The following is a 20,605-nucleotide window of genomic DNA, read 5'->3' as shown; positions in this document are numbered from 1 at the left end:
CGTTATGAGACGTTCACGCACTCAGTCGTAATATGTCATCTCGAGGGAACCATTGGCTTCCCAACCTATGTGTATTAGGATTGTTTATTCGTTTCATTATCTTATGTCGCTCCATTCGTAACTATAATAGTCAAACACGCTATATGTACAACAACTATTTTCGTATTTATGAGCCAAGAAATAACCCTCGGTTGATCTTAGGTTTCTTTTCTGATACATTAAAGTCAGTGTGACTTCGGCATGCGTTATGTGCCACTATGTAAAAACAGGGAAAAATAATAAATTAAATTGAAATGTAGTTGCGATTTAATGTTAAATTTTAGCCCTCCCGATCCGTGGCACAAATTAGCAACTGTCGCAGTTCAGATGGAATTTTACCCCCAAGTGATGTGGCTTAAGACACACCCGATATGCTAACCAACGTCGGCGTTACCTCAACGTGTGATAAACTTTCCTCCAATCAGCCGTGTGTGCCATCTCGGGCAGAAAGAAAAACAGTTCAACGCACGGACGGTGCACATAGGCAGGTTCCATAGCTTATGAGAAGCGGAGACTTTGACGATTGAGTTCAGCAGACCTGTGCGTCAGTCAGACAGCCAGTGCCAGGCAGCCTCGGCGTCCAAGGTTCGACGCTACAAGGCGCCCAATAAAATCCAGGGAAATCAGTAGTCCTTTACAGATCACTGCCGGCTGTAGCAACCGCAGTCGCTCCGGCTTGCAAGAAAGCCTCGCTGGCCGTAGCTGGCCGCAGCTGGCCGCTAACGGAATGCTGCCTACATCTGAATTTACATCTACATTATAATCCGAAAGCCACCTAATAGCGTGTGGCGGAGGGTATTTTCGGTATCAATATCCGATCCCTCCAACCCTGTTCCACTCGCGAATAGTGCGTGGGGAGAATGATTGTCGCTAAGCCTCTGCATTGGCTCTAATTTCTCGAATTTTCGCCTCGTGGTCAATACTCGAGATGTATGTGGGGAAAGTAATAAGTTGTCTGACTCCTCCTGAATAGTGCTGTCCCGAAATTTCAATAGTAAATCTCTCCGTGATGCACAATGGCTCTGTTGTAACGTCTGCCAGTGGAGTTTGTTTAGCATCTCGATAACGCCCTCTCGCCAGCTAAACGATCTCCTCACGAAACGCGCCACTCTTCGTTGGATCTTCTCTGTCTCCTCTATCAGTCCTACCTATCAGGAATTCCAGATAGATGAACAATACTCAAGAATCGGGCGAAAAAGCGTCTTATAAGTCAGTTCTCTCGTGGATGAGTTATATTTCCTTAAGATTCTACCGATCAATCTGAGTCTGATGTCTGCTTTTCCCACTATGTGTTTTACATGGTCATTCCACATAAGGTCGCTCTCGATAGTTACGCCTAGATAGTTTACGGCACACGCTGTCTCCAGCTGTTTCTCGTCAATAGTGTTGCTGTACAGTAGTGGATTTCTTTTCCTATGAGTGCGCAATATGTTACATTTATTTACGTTCAGGGTCAATTGCCAGAATCGGCATCATTCATCAATTCTCTGCAGTTCGTTCTGCAAATTCTTACTATCTTCTGGCGTTGCTACTTTAGTATAAACAACTGCACCATCTGCGAACAGCCTTAAAGAGAATCCGACGCTTTCTACTAGATCTTTTGTATGTATTGTAAACAGCAACGGTCCTACCACGCTTCCCTGTGGTACTCCAGATATTACCTTTACATTTGTCGATTTAGTTCCGTTAAGAGCTACGTGTTGAGTTCCATCTGCAAGAAAGTCTTGAATCCAATCGCAGGTCTGCTCCGTAAGCTCGAAATTTTTTCATTAACGGTGTCAAATGCCTTACTGAAATCAAGGAACACGGCATCAACCTGAGCGCCGTTGTCCACTGCACTGTGGAGCTCATGGAGGAACAGAGAGAGCTGAGTTCCGCATGATGTCTGCTTGCGGAATCCATGTTGATTTTTATAGAGGAGATATTCATTTTTCAAGAACTTTATAATTCTTGAACATAAAACATGTTGCATAAGTATAGAACAGATTTATGTCGATGATTTAGGTCTATAATTGTGTGGATCTGTCTTACGGCCTTTCTGAAAAAAAGGGAATGACCTGCGCTTTTTTTCAGTCGTTAGGTACCTTTCGTTGCTCAAGCGATCTACGATAAATTACTGCTAGAAGCAGAGCAAGTTCTTTTGCATAATTTTTATAGATTCTTACAGGTCCTGAAGCCATTCCACTACTAAGCGATGGTAGATTCTTTTCAGTTCCGCGATCGGTTATCTCAATATCTGCCTTCTCGACGTCCGAACGACGATTGAAAGGAGAGACAGTGCGATGGTCTTCCGCGGTGAAACAGCTTCGGAAAACCGAATTTAGTATTTCGGCCGTCTCTCTATTACCTTCCCTTTCGGTGCCGCTGTGGTCGCTGAGAGAATGAATAGATGCTTTTGACCTATTTTCTGATTTTACATACGTCCAAAATCTCTTAGGGTTTTTGCTCAGGCCGGTTGACAATGTCTTACTTTCGAAATCATTCTCTCATTGCTCTCCTTATGCTTATTTTCGCTTCGTTCAACTTTAGTTTGTCAGCTAGGTTTTTACTTCTCTTTGTTTACGTAGCGCTTTTCTAACACGGCTATTAAACCATGGTGGATCTTTCCCATCTCTTAAACCCTTACTCGGAACATACTTGTCTAGGAAATATTGAACGGTGCCTTTGAATTTTTATTTGTTCTCCACATCTTCATCCTCACCGCCGACTATTTGATTCTGACTGATGAGATGCTCTGAAATTTGTATCCTGTCACCCTTGCTGAGAATCTATATCTTCCTACTTTTCTTAACATTCCTTGTAGTACCCGTCGTCATAGATGCTGTCAGCGCTCTACCTCCCCAAAAGGTACGACCGCCTCCGTTGCACAAGATATGATGACACTACGAATTGACAACAGGCTGTGGCCATCGGACGCTGGCACTCGTCTGTAACGGCTCCAGCTTGACTTAACAATAAATAACTCCGTCCATCTTGCTCCAGTCGCCCTCGCCTTTCACTGATCCATGTATCCCTCGCGCCGGCGATCGGACCACAACTTCCGAGTGGGAGGGCAATTACACAATCCTGATTAACTGGACTCCTGAGATCTCTGAAGCTGCAACGCAGCCATTAAAGAATATAACAGTGCAGGTTGATAAGAATAAATAATCCTTTATTATCTATTTGTGAACATAGTCACCTTCTACGTTAATGCAATTGATCCAGACAGCGGGCTACTGCATTTTTTTGTCCTACTGCAGAATTAAGTGATGTTAAACTGCGCAAAGCAGTTATAATTTCCTCACCTGATGGAACCATGTCATACAACCCAAGGCTGAATCAGGAGAATAAAGTGAACTATAAACCAGTTCTCCTCGCATTTGATGCATTTTCACATTTGTTGTTTGGAACGTCTTTCTGGTGAAAGAACGTTTCTTCAATATTTTTTGACCTTTTTCCAACTGGAAAGTTATTAAATTGATTAATTTACGGTCGCGATTTCGACTATTGCGTCATGTTCTGGTAATAGCTCGCTATAAAGCGTATCGGTACATGTTCATTTCTGTTGACAGGACACAGTCCTCGTATCATCCGTATTTACATATATTACGTCAGCTGCCACACCTCATCCATTCACCATGATAAATGATATTGTAGCACTGACAAGAAATCGACAGGAAATATTTAAGTGCTTCGACGTTTCATAAAAAATGTAAATAAGCAACGTCTGGATCGCAACTTTTTACTTAATGACTACCAGTTTCAATCTGCTCTGCAGTTCATCTTCAGGTCTGGTGCTGCAAAGCGCAGTCAACAGTTGTGTAAAAGATTGAAGATTATCTGCAACCGAGACTGAAAAAAATAAAATACAAAGATACGATCCAGAAGGTCTTTGTTGTTTATTATAACAAAGTGGTTCGTTTACCTCGGCTAGAGTCAATTATGAAACGACCTTTTAAATAGACAAGTTGGAATCCCATTTTCTTATGTATGAAATATTTAAGCATTGCTAACACAGCGGACGATGTCCTATTAAAGGAAATGAATATGCACTGATACACATGTCGTGTTAATCAAAATTGGGATCATTAATTTAGTCATGTAATAACAGCACAGGAGAAAAACACCGTCACTTGTAGAATACTGCAGTGCTATCGATGCAAATAAACGGAAAAGTGGTCTTGCTCGGATCCGATTCAGTTCCCCTTTCAAACGAGGAAACAATGGAGCACAAAAGGTGAGGTTCTGCCTTTGACCTATTAATCTCTGAGGATTACGTCCCAAAATCCCTAAAATAAGAGATCCTACTCTTTTATACAGCACATCTCATTCGCCGTCTTTGGTGAATTCTCTGGAGCCTTCGTCTACAAGTGTCTCTTTTGTTTGGACTCAGTATGAAACGGGCCAAGGTTCAAACACTGACATCAACCTGCATCTTATTCTTTCCTCCTGGAGCGTATTCTACTCGTTCAGTGGAAATGTGAACAATATTAACTGTCTTGGATACATTCATTTTGGAATTCCAAGATCGTCCATTTCGTAAATTTTTCCATGGTTTCTTGTGTGATGCCTTCAACAGCGCCGCGGGGCGTGCTCCATATTTTCTGTTTCTATAACCACGTTTAAACTCGTTAATTCAGAAGAAACTCACTATTAAAAATCAATCCCAATCAATTCAACCTATGTTCAGAACGAACATGAGGCAGTAGGCACTTACTTGTTTCGATTGTCTGACCTTCAAGATCAAGTTCTTTAGCGACTTGTTAAGCAATTTATCACAACGTCCTGTGCCAACAAAGCAGAAAATGACTACGAATGCTTTTACCAACGGCGTAACTGTGAAGACTGATTCTCACATATCTTTATTTCCTCAATATTTCTAATCGGTACGTAAAAGAGACGTTCAGGAACAGTACAAAAGTTAATCATAAGGTTTTCATTATCAACTCGAAAATGCATCGAACTGTATACATGAAACTTTATGGTGGTTTTGATCCTTCTCTACCTATTTGCCCTCCAAGCGATAAATTTTTTCCGACGATGAATAACTTGGTAGAGAGTGATATGTGTCGCCTGGGTAGTGGAACATTAAATTCCAGGTAAACATTGCATAAGAGGTTCATTTGACTATTCATGAAAACATAAAAAGTACAGTTCTCAGTTCGAAAGCAATAATACGGGTTAACCTAAGCTTAAGTCCCCTTTCGGTAGTTTGATTTACACAAAACTTATATTTCGTTTGGTTCACTTAAAGTTCTAGAAAGAGAGGCAATAAATGATTGAATAGCAGAAGGTCAGAGCTGAAACAACGAAAAGTTAAAGACCTGGACTCAGTACGAATGTTTTTAAAGTTAGTACCGCAATTGGAAGTCCACTGTTCAGTCTTGGTCTCCACGAAGAGAGACATTGTACACTTAATTGGCGTAAGCCAAAAGGCTAAATAACCAGAGTTGAAGTCACTATCCTCAGTACAGTAGAAATTGAAAGTTTAAGAGCACATCACGAACGTGTTCCGTAGAAGCCAGAAATTGGCGGAATCCAACGACGGAACTGGCTGCTTCACGTAATGGCCGTTTGTGATAGGATAACGGGCGTCGAAGCTCCTCCAGGCGCAATGGTTCCTAAGGAAGACTGTGATGCTGTCGGCGCTTAACACAAAGAGCTCTCTCTGAGGAAACTGTCCTGGCGCGACTGAGCGCCGGCCTAAATACGATGGAGGCGCCAAGATACTGTTTGAACTGTCTGCGCCCAGTGACCCCGCGGAAGCAAGTAGGTCCGCTGGGCCAGCCACCTCTGATGGCGATGCTGCTGCCGCCTTCTGGCGAGAAGAGCACCCACTCTTGTTAATGCGGCCCCTTCAGCTTGCTGAATATGCCACCCGCTGCGGGCTGTTTGCCGGGTAGCCGAGACGCAGCAGGGACTGATTGTTGAAGTTTACATTTTGGCTGTTATGAAAACCCATCAACTTGAAAAATCATCTCTTAGTCTTTCTGTAAATGCCTGCACTTTAATGGTTTCTTCATCCGAGGAAAGAGAGAGTGCAGGGGGTGAGACAAAATTTGGTAGCCCAAAGAAGCAACATTTGCTATGGTGCCCTGTGCATAAGGCCCTATGGCGGCACCGTAGAGAAAAAACGCACTTTTGGACAGCTTGCCGCGACGCTTCGTCTAGACAGCCTTTGTTAACCTCGTCGAGTTTGGTAGCATGCTCGTGTGGCGGTTTGCCGCTTACGAGCATCATCTGCTAGCACCCCACCAGGGCAGTCCAAAAAAATACTCATCACTTTGCATGATGATAACTGTGTCGTTACCTGTTTCGGCGGTGGTGAAATTATGTGTTTCCATTGCTTGCTTTGCTCCTTTATCTCTGAATCATAATGATATATTGAGCACTTCTCCACTTTGATTGCGCGGCTAAAGAGTCTTGACATAGCTGCAACATTTCCCCTATTATCTCGTTTCGGTGGGCTTTCTGAAAAGGTGTGAGCAAGCGCAGAGCACAGCGTGAGTCGACTTCTGTCACCAAAATATTTCGTAATATCACGAAAACTGATCCATGAGCAATATCCACTTTTGCTACAGTCGCTTCGATTGTGATACGCCGGTCTTTTGAGGCCCAGGGCCTCTACTTCGCTTGTAATTCCAGATTCTTCGTTCTTTAGATTTGTTTGACCACAAAGAAAGTGTCTGTGGCCACCTAACCTCTTTGTCACACGTTATATAACGTTAGCTTAATACTGTACGCTTCTGTCAAGTCAGCATGGATTTTTGTAGCGTTGTTCTCCTTCAAAAGCAGAAAGAGAATTACATCACGGTAGTTCACTTTATCAAAAGGCTCTGCCATTACGTTTTGTTCCTATAGCGGCGTGCTGCAGTACTGTGCAGCAAGAATTTCAATCAAACAAATAAGTAATCAAATAATCTAATTTTTTCCAGGTGATGATTAACAGTTTATACTATCCTAGACAAAGCTAAAAAAATGTGTGTGTAAATTCCTAAGGGACCAGACTGCTGAGGTCATCCGCCCCTAGACATAGACACTACTTTAACTTAAACTAACTTATGCTAAGAACAACACACACACCGATGTCCGAGGGTGGACTCGAGCCTCCGGAGGTAGGGGCAGCGCAATCCGTCACATGGCGCCTCAAATCACGCGGCCACTCCGCGCGGCGATAAAACAACAGTTTTAATAAACTATCATCATCAAGTAGCCTTTCCCTAGAATTTGAATTGAAAGATTCCATAAACTCATCGCTTTTCATCTTCGAAATAGCCGAATCTTCCAAAATGAAAATATCTAACAGCAGCCTGAAACTCGATTTTTTCTCCATTTTCTACCACGCTTATCACATTACCCGATGTGCACTGGTGTGGAAAGCTTCATGACGAAAGTAACTTTCGCTTGATGTGTCACTCCCAAGTAAAGTAGCTCGACGGAACTTGGACCCTACATAGATAGAACTGCTACAGTACAAAACAGAAAGTGAATGAAAGAAATATTCAATGAGACAAACAGAAATAACACTTTTATTCAAAGACGATGATTACGCTGTAGTCACCGTGAACCGTGAATTTACTTTCAAAACCATTTCTTGAGAATTTACTTTATTTGCTAGCGATTCATCAAGAACATTAACACATTTAATCACACTATGTGAGCGTGGAAGTAGTTGCCAGAGGGTAACTGATGTAAACAAATTAAATTTCTTTCAACAAATGGAAATTTTATTCCTAAAAGCCCTTTTTTAACAGATTTAAAATTATAATCAGAAAGCACCCTCAAAATATCAAGTTACAATTTTATTCAGATGCAGAAAGAACAAATATTGGCAGTATGAGCTTTCGGGCTGAGTACCTTGCCGCTGCCTTTTGACAGGGCCGTAGTCACGACCGTTCACAACAACCTCTGAAAGACTACACTGGTGCAAATCTGCAACACATCAGATTACTTTAAACTACAAATTTTAACAACTCATACAAGCACATAAGCTATGCACCCCGTAGGAGGGATGGAAATGGTACAAAACACTAACATTAAAAAAATTAACTTGCCATCAAAGATGCAACTTGATTTAAAAAAAAAAACTCTTAGGGTTGAAGGGTGGCAACCTTATATACTAAAATGACCATTTAAATTAAAACCCATGAAATGCAGTCTTACATAAAATATACAAACATGCTGTACATTACACATATACCACCTCTCAAGATTATAGGCAAGATAAAAACATATTTCAGGAATTCGGCCGTTACACTTCAAGCAATAAATTCGTTAACACAGAATCCGACAAACATGACAGAGACAGCTATTAACGTACGGCAGACCGACATACAGGCACTAACTGCCTAACAAATGCGGACGGGAGACAGACGAGCAAGCTGGGGATGACAGACTGACCAAGAAAACAAGTAAATTTAACAAGTAAATGAAACAATATATCACGAATCACTTAACTTCTAATAAACTGCGATGTCTGGCGAAGACCTGGCGCAGCACCCCCAAAACCCTCTCCCGAATTGTCCGCTGCCAGCCGCTTCAACGGAAGCAGGAAGGCGCGCCGATCTCCCGTCTCACGGCGTCGCAGCTCGCACCGGCCAGCCGATGTGGGTTGACTCCTGTTGCTCTCGTGTCGGCCGCGAAGCCACTACCCCTCGCTATACGGCGCGGCCTACTGGACTCACGAGGCGACCTCACATGCGCCGACGCTCACGGCGGACAAGACATCTTGTGTCTCAGTGCGCGACCGACCAACCGATCGATCCAACCGCCAATGACCATTGCCTGAACAAACTCGAGCAGACTGGCGGCCTAACACATACTAGCACTCCGGACGACAGACAGACACTGACTGCCCCCCACTGACCCGGATGACCAACTGACCAGACTCGCCGCCTAGCGAGCTCATAGCGCCCCTTAAATGCAAGTGAACAGGTAACATTTCCCACCAGAGGGAGACATCAAAGCTGCGACTGCCACAACGGCGCCACCGCCAGAAACGGAGGGCAACTGCTTTACACTACGCGCTGCGGTGCGCTCTTCAAAACTGCAGATTTTTACCACGGCTCACACCGCTACTGATTGTGGTGCCCTGGACATTACTAAACGCAGGACATTGTTTTTAACAGGGAGTTTGATCACCACGGACGTCATCCTATGCTCTGCTATGTGTTGTCATATTGGCCGCAAAGTTGGTAAGAAGTTCGAGTTGTACGATGATCTATACTTAGGCCATCGTGGTTAAAGGGAACGTAGACCTCAATACGTGACATAATCTTCAACGTGATACTTTTACCTGTTTCATAAAAAAAAAGTTTTTGAACAGTCGGATAGACAGACAGACAGGAAGGCAGGCATCAGGACAACTAAGTGATCCTAAAAGTGTTCCATTTCCACCGATTGAGGAACTAAATCCTAAACATGAAGTCAGCACCGAACGCAGCCCTAAAAACGAGCAGTAACGTTGATGAATGAGTGTACCATGTTCAAAGATTTGGAGGTCAGTACACCCACGCAACGCTGTCCCTCCGCACTACGACTCTGGACCAGCAAAACGACCGTGTTTGACAATGTTCCTGGGCATAACATATCCTCATTTTGCGAGAGGTGGAAGCACGTACTTTCTACCTTAAGCTTTTACAACCAGTGCAAGTGGCTGACGCTTAACTACTGCAAGCCGTGTTCATATGAAGCTTCCAACAAAAGCGGTGTAAGAACAATGTTGAGAAGCATTATCACAATTTACAGCTTTTTCATACGTTTTTGCTAGACTTATTACTGTACTCCAGAACGAACATAAAAGTTTTCTAGAATTTGTTGTGAGCCTTGGAGCACGGGATAAGGCTGGTTTTCACACACGTTTAGACAAATGCTGCATTGGTGCCCATCTCTTCCGCAGAAAATACGATACATAAACAGATAAAATACAGCAACACACACAACAATGTTCATACGATTCGCAAAAAGGCGGCGCACACGAGTGCCCTTCATTAGGATAACTGCAGCAAGAGGAAGGGCATCCGTCGACAAATTTAAAAATAAAATAAATACCCCAAATCATTAAAATATCGGACCCTTTGCGATGGGATAAATGCTAGCAAAAAGAGACTGGCGTCTGGATTAAATAAATGACTTTTCCATTTGCAATGTCACATTTACATGTGGTCAGCTCAGCTATTTTTAGATTTATTCAGCTTACCATTTCATCTCATTTTATTGGTACAAATTAATTTCAACTTTGCCTAAATTGCGATGAGTTTCCGCGCGTTTCACTTGTCATACAGAAAGTAGTTAATTCAACCACGGCAGCAATAATCCTAAGAAGATTCCCGTCGTACTGCAATCTCCGCGGTTTAATTAGGTTTCACAGAGTCCTGTCGCAATTACCTTTAAATTTGTTCTCCGTCCTCTCTTTCCCCAGTTCAGATGAATAAGTGTTCTGAATCTGAATTTAAATTACTCCAAAATTAGATAGCGATGGCAAATGTTGAAGTCACAGTAATGCGGTGGTCGCAGGAAATAAGTGCAGACTGACGGAAAGGTGAGTCACGCAAAAGAACTTCGCCTCACATCTTTCACAGACTTTGTAATAGGAAATATGCGAGAGCATAACGAAAAAGGTTCAAGTTTCACGCGATGTGCGTAATCTCTACATAAAATTCAAAGTAGTTAGAAACGAACAGTATAAAGTGAAACTGAGTTAAATCGTACGACATTGTTGTTTGGGAGACTCCAGTGGGTAGATACTATAAAACGTATTCTCCATGTATATCATAAAAATTGTATTTGACCATACATGAGCATGATGAAGTCTGTTAAATTATTTGTTTTGCACTGCTGCCAGTTACCTTCATTATTTTGTTACGATTTAGTATTTTGCGACGCGTTTCGAGCTTGTTTCGTTCAACATCATTAGCTTTGTATTGAATTCACATGAAAAGAAAAGTGACTGAAATAATTTAAAATGAACTATTAGATAATTTACAAATTTACTTATGAAATCTTGACCGAATTTCGTCTTCTGATAAAATGAGTCGGGAGGGCGAATACGGGTAAGTGACGTCCTCTGGTGGTGTTGCTGTTATCTTTTCTGTGACACAGATAGTTCACTAAATAGATAATATGAATAACGCAAAATATTCATTAATAGGGATGAAAATTAACAGATATCAGCTATATTCTCTCAAGTCCTCTAATGAAGCAAATGAAAAGACAGTTGACACATATTCTTGATAGCACTACGGTTACTGATTGAATAACTTAAAGTATAGCAACCAGACACGCTTTTAAACTGTTTAGCCAAGATGCATTTCGATGTTTCGCCCACCTACAGACCACAAGTACACCTACAGGGTGGTCAAAAGGCTTCTAAGCGTGTTTCGGGGTAGGTTGTGCTGAGAATTAATTTTTAAGAAAAAAGTTCGATATATTTCTCCGTTTCCGAGTTAATTATTATTGAAGTTAGCCAATCAGGCCGTTTTGCGCGCAAAATTCAAGAGGTACAGCCGATACATTTTATTAGAGTCAGATGTTCTCGTACCGTAGATGACAGTGGACGAGGCAGCTTAGCCTTTGGATGCGGTTTGATCCTTCCTATCGTCTCACATCCAATTTTTGTATCGCTCTCTTGTTCGGTTTTAGGAAACCAAACGAAGAACACTTTTGGCGACACTGTCCCTGGCGGGCCGCTTAAGTTTGCTTGCGCAATCCCATTTAACCCGGAACCGGTGCAATAAACGGCAATAACCTATCATGAAACATCCTTACAAGCTCTTGAGTCTGTTAAACAGACACAACAACCAATACCAACTCTCTATATTCAGGAAACGCACCATTATCAGTACACCCACACACACTTAAACTCAATTCACCCGGTTACGTACGAACAAACCGGTTTCCAACACATGGTTCACAGAGTGAATAAAACTCCTCTCATTGAATACAACTACAAATATTAATTACAGACAGTTAACCAAATGGCTATAGTCTGTAGACTAACCGAATCACAAAATTTAAAAAATAATAAAGGGAACACCTACAACACAAAATCACCAACACACAAACACAGACACGCTGAACAGACAAACAAGCACACGTGAAGTGGAAACACCACAACAACAAGCAAATGGTACACGCTCACTTACAACAACGTACCCTGCAAGACAGGCAAAATACTCAAATAATGTTATCTAATAACAGTCTACAGAACAGGTAACTCAATACAGAGAAAACTAAGGACAAAAATAAACAAACACAACACATATGGTATTTACCAACTGACATGTCAGAACTGACAACCAGTTTATACAGGACAGACGAGCAGAAACTTCAATATCAGATACACAGAACCGGCTTTCGATCTACATTTGCTGAATACCTTACGGACATGACCACAGACCACAGACCAACAGACGTCAACACCGACTTAAAAATTTCGCAGAGCAGCAGCAACCCCCCACAAAAACTATTAATTCAGGAAAATTACCAAATACAGAAATACATAGTCTCCAGTACCCAGTCTCGTAGATTCTATAACACAACTTGAACTGTCATTTGATTGCCACTTCCCCTAATGACTTTAGAAATAATAATAGAATGTAATCTATCCCAGCTGCTGTATTTGATCGCAAGTCCTGCAAAGCTCTGTTAAACTCTGTCTCTAATACTGCATCCCAATTTCTTCCACATCGACCCCCATTTCTGCTCATATCACATCAGTTAAGCCCTCTCCTTAGCAGAGACTTTGAATGTACTCCTTCCAACTATCTGGTCTCTCCTTTACATTTAACAGTTAGATTCCCATTGCATTCTAACATGTCCACACACTTGCTTTCAGTTTCACCGAAGGTCATTTTGACTTTGCAGTATGCTAAATCAGTTCTTCCGACGATCATTTCTTCATTGATTTCTTCACGTTTTCGGTGCCTTGGCTTACTTTCACTTCGTATTTATTTCATTCATAAGTGATTTATATGGTTGTATTCCTCTTTTTATTATTTGTACTTCCTTCATTCGTCGTTCAGCTGAAGTATTTCATTTGTTTCCGAAGATTTCTTGAAACTTACTTTCCTTGTACAAATGTCAGTCAGTCCAACTCCTAAGATTGCCCTGTTTAGAAATATCCGTTCCTCTTCAACTGAACTGCAAGGTGTGGTATTATTATAGCAGTTGCTTACAGCCTTAGAAAACTTCAGTCGCACCCTTACTTAGTAATTTAGTATCCCACTTCTTCCTATACTGATTCTTACAGTCGATTTTCTTAAATCTCAGTCTACTCTTCATCACTATTAAGTTTCGATCTGATTCGTTATATGCTCATGCGTACGCCTTACAATCAAGATCTGATATCGAAACCTTTGTCAATGAGGTAACGCAGTTAGAATCTTCCCTTGTTTCGGGCCTTTTTCAAGTATATCTTCTTCTCCTGTGATTTTTGAATAGAGTATTCGCTATCAGAAGCTGTAATTTACTACAGAATCCTATTAGTCATTCTTATCTCTCATTCCCATTACTGACTTCATGTTCTCCGTCTTCTGTTCCAATCTCCAGTGGTGATTATGTTACGATTTCCTCTTATATACTCAGTTACCCGTTCAGAATCAATGTATACTTTCTCTTCCCCCCCCCTTCCTCCCTCTCTCTCTCTCTCTCTCTCATTTCCTCCCTCCCTCCATCTTCTGCTTGTGACGTCGTTATATGCACCTGATCTATGGTTGCTAGAGATGGTTTGCTGGCGATTCTGATGAGGACAATCTTTTCACTCAGCTGTTCCCAGTAACTTACTCTTTGCACTACCTTCCTGTTCATAACGAACCGTACTACAATACCATTTTTGCTGCTGTTGATGTCACTCTGTCTTCGTCTGGCCAGAATTCTCTGTCTTTTTTCCATCTCAATTCAGTGACCTACATTGTATCTAGACTGAATCTTTGCATTTCCCTTTTCAGATTTTCTATCTTATCTACGACATTCAGACGTCTGACATTCCACGCTCCAGCTTGTGGGATGTTATTCTTTGGTTGGTTATTCAATCTGTTTCTCACGGACATCCCCCGAGACCATAACAGGGGACTCATCCGGAACGTTTTTCCAGTGGGGAGATCATCATAACACTTTTTCACTCACAGGTCACATGACCTGTGGAGACATTTTAACTGTCTTTAATGAAATGGTTTCCATTGCCTTCTACACCCACTAGCAGTTGATCGTAGCTGATTCTTCTGCTTTTTTTTTTGGGGGGGGGGGGTTCCAGTTTCCCACCGAAAGAGTAAGACTCTATCGTATACACCTTTCCGCTATTTCGCCCTCTTTCATTAGACCTTTGGCAGAACGAGGGTGACTCCTTATGCCAGAAATCTTCACTTGCTAATAATTTTTATTTAAATTTAAGCACTGTCTGGGTTCAAACTCGATTACTAGTCAAAGACGCTACCTCATACATCCCCAAACCACCTGAAGATTTACTCACTTATTCTGCCTACTATGGTGTCAACGCGCAATAAATAAAATTTCGTTATTTGCCATCCTACCAGCTGCTGCAGTTTCACCGGCCGGAACTGTAATTAATGTGTACTTACTTACTTACGTGCTATAGCCAATAGTCAATATATATTACCTACACAAACAAACCCGCTGGTATATACATTGTGAAAACTGTATTCAGTTGCAGCATCGAATTCTACAAGTGGTCGACACACTTGTTTCCTTCCGTAGAGAAAAAAATTTTAAACAAATTACAATTTTCGTTTATATTAGGAAATCGGATGTTTCATAGCGCGAGTATTGTGATGATGTGTGAGGCATGAATGATACATTGCGTGGTAAGGCTTTCTCTTGCACAAAGAAATCAGATTAGAACAATGGATATAATAAAGATGTTGGCATTCCTAATGTAGCAGGTTCAAGCCAAAGTTAATTTGAGTGACGTAAAACAGACACCGATATGTTTGTCACCTCAAGCAGCGATGTAAGATATTGCGTCGGCGGTACATTTAACAAATTGGTTGTTATCTACACAATTTCGGGATCGCTTCATCGCTTCAGTGCAAATTTTCAACCGCGTATGACAAAAAAAAAAAGGGAAAGCAAAAGCTGCGCTAGGTGTAATCCGTCGTCCCCATATTTTGAGGGCGTACCACAGATATTTGCTGTAAATTCTTCGTGTAGATGTAGGTGAACTATGTTATACCGGACGGAGAATTTCTTCTACTTCATCCATATGATGATCGATTACACGTCCAGCAGAAAGATTCACACTGGTAACGACATCTGTCAGACGAAGTTTGTTGAAAACGTGTAAATATTCCTTATTCCGGAATTCTGCGGTCGATGGCAGTGCATCTCGGTGGTCAAGGCGAGGGAGGGAGGAATGTGTGATGTGACGGCAGTGGGGGAGGGGGGGGGAGGCCGCTGAGGACTTCCAAAGGGAGAATCAGACATTGTTCGTCCCTGAAACCAGGCATCGCTTTTTAGTAAAATGAAATTATTAGAATTCATCGACCACTTTTCCGTCGCTGTCTTAAATTTTGTGTAGTATGGATGGGTATTACTGCACTATCATCTGAAACAAAAACTTTCAGTTTATTCCGGAAACAAGTTCTGATTGAAATATTGATTAAAAATATTCATATATATGACATCTTCAAAGCAGCCACTACCAGTGATAAGTGTACACATTTTACCTCGAAATTCTCCAAAGCCATTGTTCCTGAGACGATATGTAGCAGGTGCTACTAATTTAATGTGTGATGGCAATCAAAATCTCATGAAGTGTGATACAGTTAGGCAACTCTAAAAAGTGAGAAAATTACATCCGTTAATCTCCTCTTTCCACAGACATCATCCTCAACTTCCGGACGACATACGTGAACCGCAAGGGAGAAGTGGTGTCCAACTCGCGTTCCATCGCCCTCAACTATCTCAAGAGCTGGTTCGTCGTGGACCTACTGGCAGCTCTGCCTTTCGACCTGCTCTACGCTTCCGACCTCTACAGCGGTGAGGTCAGTGCAGAAACCTTACTACTACCGCTATCAGTCGAACCAAAAAGTCTCACATACGAGATAAAGAGTGAGTAGTTTCAGCTGTAAATTAAATTAAATTCGTGTTTATTTTCAACCAACAATTTGTTTCAAAAAAGTTACCACATTCGATATACGCTGACTCCAAGCTATCAGTCACTGTGTATGACGTTAGTGCAAGACTGACACAAATCTCTCCTTTCTATACTACGAATATTTTGAGATATGAAGTCAGTACATAACATAAAACAATTTTTATTACTACACATTCTCGAAGTGACGCGAGACTACGCTGTTGTCCAGGTGTACTGGAACAGTAGGCTACTAAGTCCATCTATGAGTAGCAACAAATAATCTTGGACAAATATTGCTTAACATGACGAATACAGGGATAAGCGACCAAAAGGCAGCTGCTGCTAGGCTGAATACCGTAAAACCTACAACCACCAAAAAGAAATGCTAAGTACATCAATTTAAGCTGATAAAATGGTCTTAATGCCTTTTTAAGAGACAGTCTTCACTCCTTCCGATCTGATCACGTAAGCGTAGAAAAGATGTGGAATGATTTCGAAGAAATAGTATCAACGGAAATTGAGAGATATATACCACATAAATTAATAAGTGATGGGAACGATGACCCATGGTACACAAACGGGTCAGATCGCTTTTGCAGAAGCAGCGAAAAAAGCATGCCGAATTTAAAAGAACGCAAAATCCCCAAAACTGGCAAAGTTTTGTAGAAGTTCGAAATATGGCACGTACTTCAATGTGAGATGTTTTTACTAATTTCCACAACGAAATTGTATCTCGAAATCGGACAGAAAACCCAAAGAGATTCTGGTCATACATAAAGCACACCAGTGGCAAGACGCATTCAATACCTTCACTGCGTGATAACAACGGTGAAGTCACTGATGACAGTGCCACTAAAGCAGAGCTATTAAACACGCTTTTTCGAAACTCCTTCACCAAAGAAGACGAAGTAAATATTCCTGAATTCCAATCAAGAAGAGCTGCCAAGATGATAAAGATAGAAGTAGATATCCTCGGTGTAACAAAGCAGCTTAAATCATTTAACAAAGTGAAAGCCTCCAGTCCAGATTGTATACCAGTCAGGTTTCTCTCAGAGTATGCTGATACAATAGCTCCATACTTAGCAATTATATACAACCGCTCGCTCACAGAAAGATCCGACCTAAAGACTGGAAAATTGCTCAAGTCACACCAATACCCAAAAAGGGAAGCAGGAGTAATCCGCTGAATTACAGGCCCATATCACTAGCGTCGATTTGCAGTAGGGTTTTGCAACATATACTGTATTCGAACATTATGAAGTACCTCGAAGAAAATGATTAATTGACACATAGTCAGCACGGATTCAGAAAATATCGTTCTTGCGAAACACAACTAGCTCTTTATACTCATGAAGTAATGAGTGCTATCGACAGGGGATGTCAAAGTGATTCCATATTTTTAGATTTCGATAAGGCTTTCGACACCGTTCCTCACAAGCGTCTTCTAACGAAATGCGTGCCTATAGAGCATCGCCTTAGTCGTGCGACTGGATTCGTGATTTCCTGTCAGAAAGGTCACAGTTCGTAGTAATAGACGAAAATACATCGAGTAAAACAGAAGTTATAACCGGTGTTCCCCACGTAAGTCTTATAGGCCCTCTATTGTTCCTAATCTATATTAACAACACAGGAGACAATCTGAATAGGCATCTTAGATTGTTTGCAGATGATGCTGACATTTACCATCTTGTAAAGTCATCATATGACTAAAACGAATTGCAAAAGGATTTAGATAAGATATCTGTGTGGTGCTAAAAGTGGCAATTGACCCTGAATAAAGAAAAGTTTGAAGTTATTCACATGATTACTAAAAGAAATCCGCTAAATTTCGATTACGCGATAAGTCACACAAATCTGAAGGCTGTAAATTCAACTAAATACTTAGGGATTACAATTACAAACAACCTAAATTGAAACGATCACATAGATAATGTTGTGGGTAGAGCAAACCAAAGACTGCGATTCATTGGCAGAACACTTAGGTGGTGCAATAGGTCTACTAAAGAGACTGCTTACACGACGCTTGTGCGCCCTATTCAGCAGTATTGCTGTGCGGTGTGGGACTGACAGATGACATCGAAAAAGTACAAAGAAGGGCAGCTCGTTTAGTATTATCGCGAAGTAGCGGAGATAGTGTCACAGACATGATACGTGAATTGGAGTGGCAATCAGTAAAACAAAGGCGTTTTTCACTGTGACGGAATCTTTTCATGAAATTTCAATCACGTTTTCTCGTCCGATTACGAAAGAATTCTGTTGGCACCCGCCCACATAGGGAGAAATGATCATCACGATAAAATAAGAGAAATCAGGGCTCGCACAGAAAAATTTAAGTACTCGTTTTTCCCGCGTGCCACTAGAGAGTGGAACGGTAGAGAGACAGTTTGAAGGTGGTTCATTGATCCCTCTGCTAGGCACTTCCTTGTGGATAGCAGAGTAATCACGTAGACGTAGATGTAGTTTTAGCAAGCTTTAAAAGACAGAAAAAGCGCTCACAAATATATTGGAACCAAACACTGAGTGGCCTTTGGTCGCATGCTTGTGAAAAACAGGATACTTCTCTTGTGGTAAACAGCTGTAAAAGTCATTCAAAGTTTTACGCATAAGAAAGCGGTCCTTCACGCGCATATCACACTGCAGGTCAACCAGCTCTTGTCAAAATACTTGTGAGACGTCCTCTTCCCGAAGGGAAAGTGGACGAACAAATGTATCTACGAAATATCAGCTTGCTAGACTCTATTACGATCAAATACGGTGTGCAAACTGAATGGAAACTGTCCCACAGTAATTTTAAAACCAGAACCACCCTGCTATTCATTCTGCTTTATAACCCTGAAATATTACCTTTCCAATAGGCCTCATCAAGTTCGCGTGTATAGAAAACATCACCTTGTGCTCCAGAGCAAACGCGTCGAGAAATGTTGTGTATAATTCCCAGCGTCATTTCATGAAACAAACCGTATGCTGCTTTCATACATCGTTCTCCATCTTTCTCAATACCATTCAGTGCGACTTTTCTCATCAACACACCATATCACACACAAGCAAAAATACACCATCACTTCATAACAGGCTTGAACGGAATAGAACGAAGAGGAAGTCTTCCTTCCCCTTCAAACTTGACAGTGATGCTCCGTAACAGCTCCCTCAATCCCCACTGGCTGAGCCCACTATAGGTGGAAAGATCTTAGCCAAGATGAAGTGGTATAGCAGAATCAGGAGCGAGTATACAGAAAATCGATGATTGGGCGCAGATACGACAGCAAAGGCTACTCTCGGTTTGTAGACAGGTGAAACGTAATTTATGGAAGTTGGCAAATTATTTAAAAAACTTCCATGCTATCCTGTGTAGGTTACCACTCGTATCATATTCCCAGTTTCCTGCCCCACCCATTACCATTACTTCAGCCACCCTTGTGGAATCCTTATATAAAAACCCTCAGTCCTCTATCACTTGAGTTATTCATGCACGAGGGTTAAAAACGTTGGTGACCTGGTACTCTGACCCAAGCACTTCCTTCAATTGCAGACTCACATCTCGCCTTAATTCCTAGCATCGGTGCTTTTTTCTTCCTAACATTTTTCACAATGGTAATCTTCCTGATAATTGATGGAGTCTGCTGCATATTTCCTACACATTCTACCTGAGGTACCTCGACACTTCCTGTAACTCTTATAGCTGCTGATTCCTACTTCTTGTATACACAACGAAACTCTCAGATCGTGTCCTGTTCTTCATCAACTATTTGTCACTTCCCATCTCCCAGTCACCCTCCACCTCCCTGTCTCCCTAATCCATAGCAGCTGTTTCCTTGTTGCCTCCAAATGTGCCTGATGGGCACAGATTTTCCCTCCTTGTTCGTTAGTCAAATTATTCCTACGAAATATCATGCAGTTCCTGGAGACAGCCTCTCTGACACTCCCAGTACCTCCCTACTGTACCTCATCTCCCTCATGAAATCATTTCCCACAAGGTACATAGTACATCCCATTCCTCATACCATTCAACAATTCCCATACCCCCACGCATAATTAAAGATTTTGAAAGGAAGAATCAAAGAATTAAGAAACCTCATGGTACCATATTATGTAAATGTGCGAGAATGTGCAACATTTACGTGCTCAGTAGAAATGGCACTTGTAAACAAACGGTAAAAATGTAAAAAAATCGCTTGCCCCGTTTTATTTAAAAGTTTAGGTATAGTATCACAGTGGAATGAGTTAGCGTTCACTTAAAGCATATAATGTAGAAAGCACTTTTGACAAAATTATTCTGAATCGATAGCTCGTAAATTAAGTTAGTTGGTTGACTTGGAGGAGGGGACTAAACAGCAAGGTCATCGATCCCATCGTATTAGGGACGGAGGGGGAAGGAAGTCGGCCGTACCCTTTCAAAGGAACCATCCCGGCATTTGCCTGAAGCGATTTAGGCAAGTCATAGGAACCTTAAATCAGGATGGCCGGACGCGGGTTTGAACAACTGTCCTCCTTAAT

General features: G+C 41.6%; 1 protein-coding gene across 1 annotated transcript in view; it reads left to right on the top strand.

Moving 5' to 3' along the window:
- Nucleotides 1-20,605, top strand: part of LOC126262461 (potassium voltage-gated channel subfamily H member 8) — a 518,890-nt gene that overhangs the window by 266,028 nt on the left and 232,257 nt on the right. Inside the window, exon 6 of the mRNA XM_049959121.1 lies at nucleotides 15,856-16,019. Within this exon, the coding sequence (XP_049815078.1) occupies nucleotides 15,856-16,019 (164 nt within the window). The remainder of the gene's footprint in view (nucleotides 1-15,855; nucleotides 16,020-20,605) is intronic.

This window comes from Schistocerca nitens, chromosome 1 (genome assembly GCF_023898315.1).
Source record: "Schistocerca nitens isolate TAMUIC-IGC-003100 chromosome 1, iqSchNite1.1, whole genome shotgun sequence".
Lineage (NCBI taxonomy): Eukaryota > Metazoa > Arthropoda > Insecta > Orthoptera > Acrididae > Schistocerca > Schistocerca nitens.
Note: the sequence above shows the minus strand (reverse complement) of the source record. Positions and strands in the feature narration are given on the sequence as shown.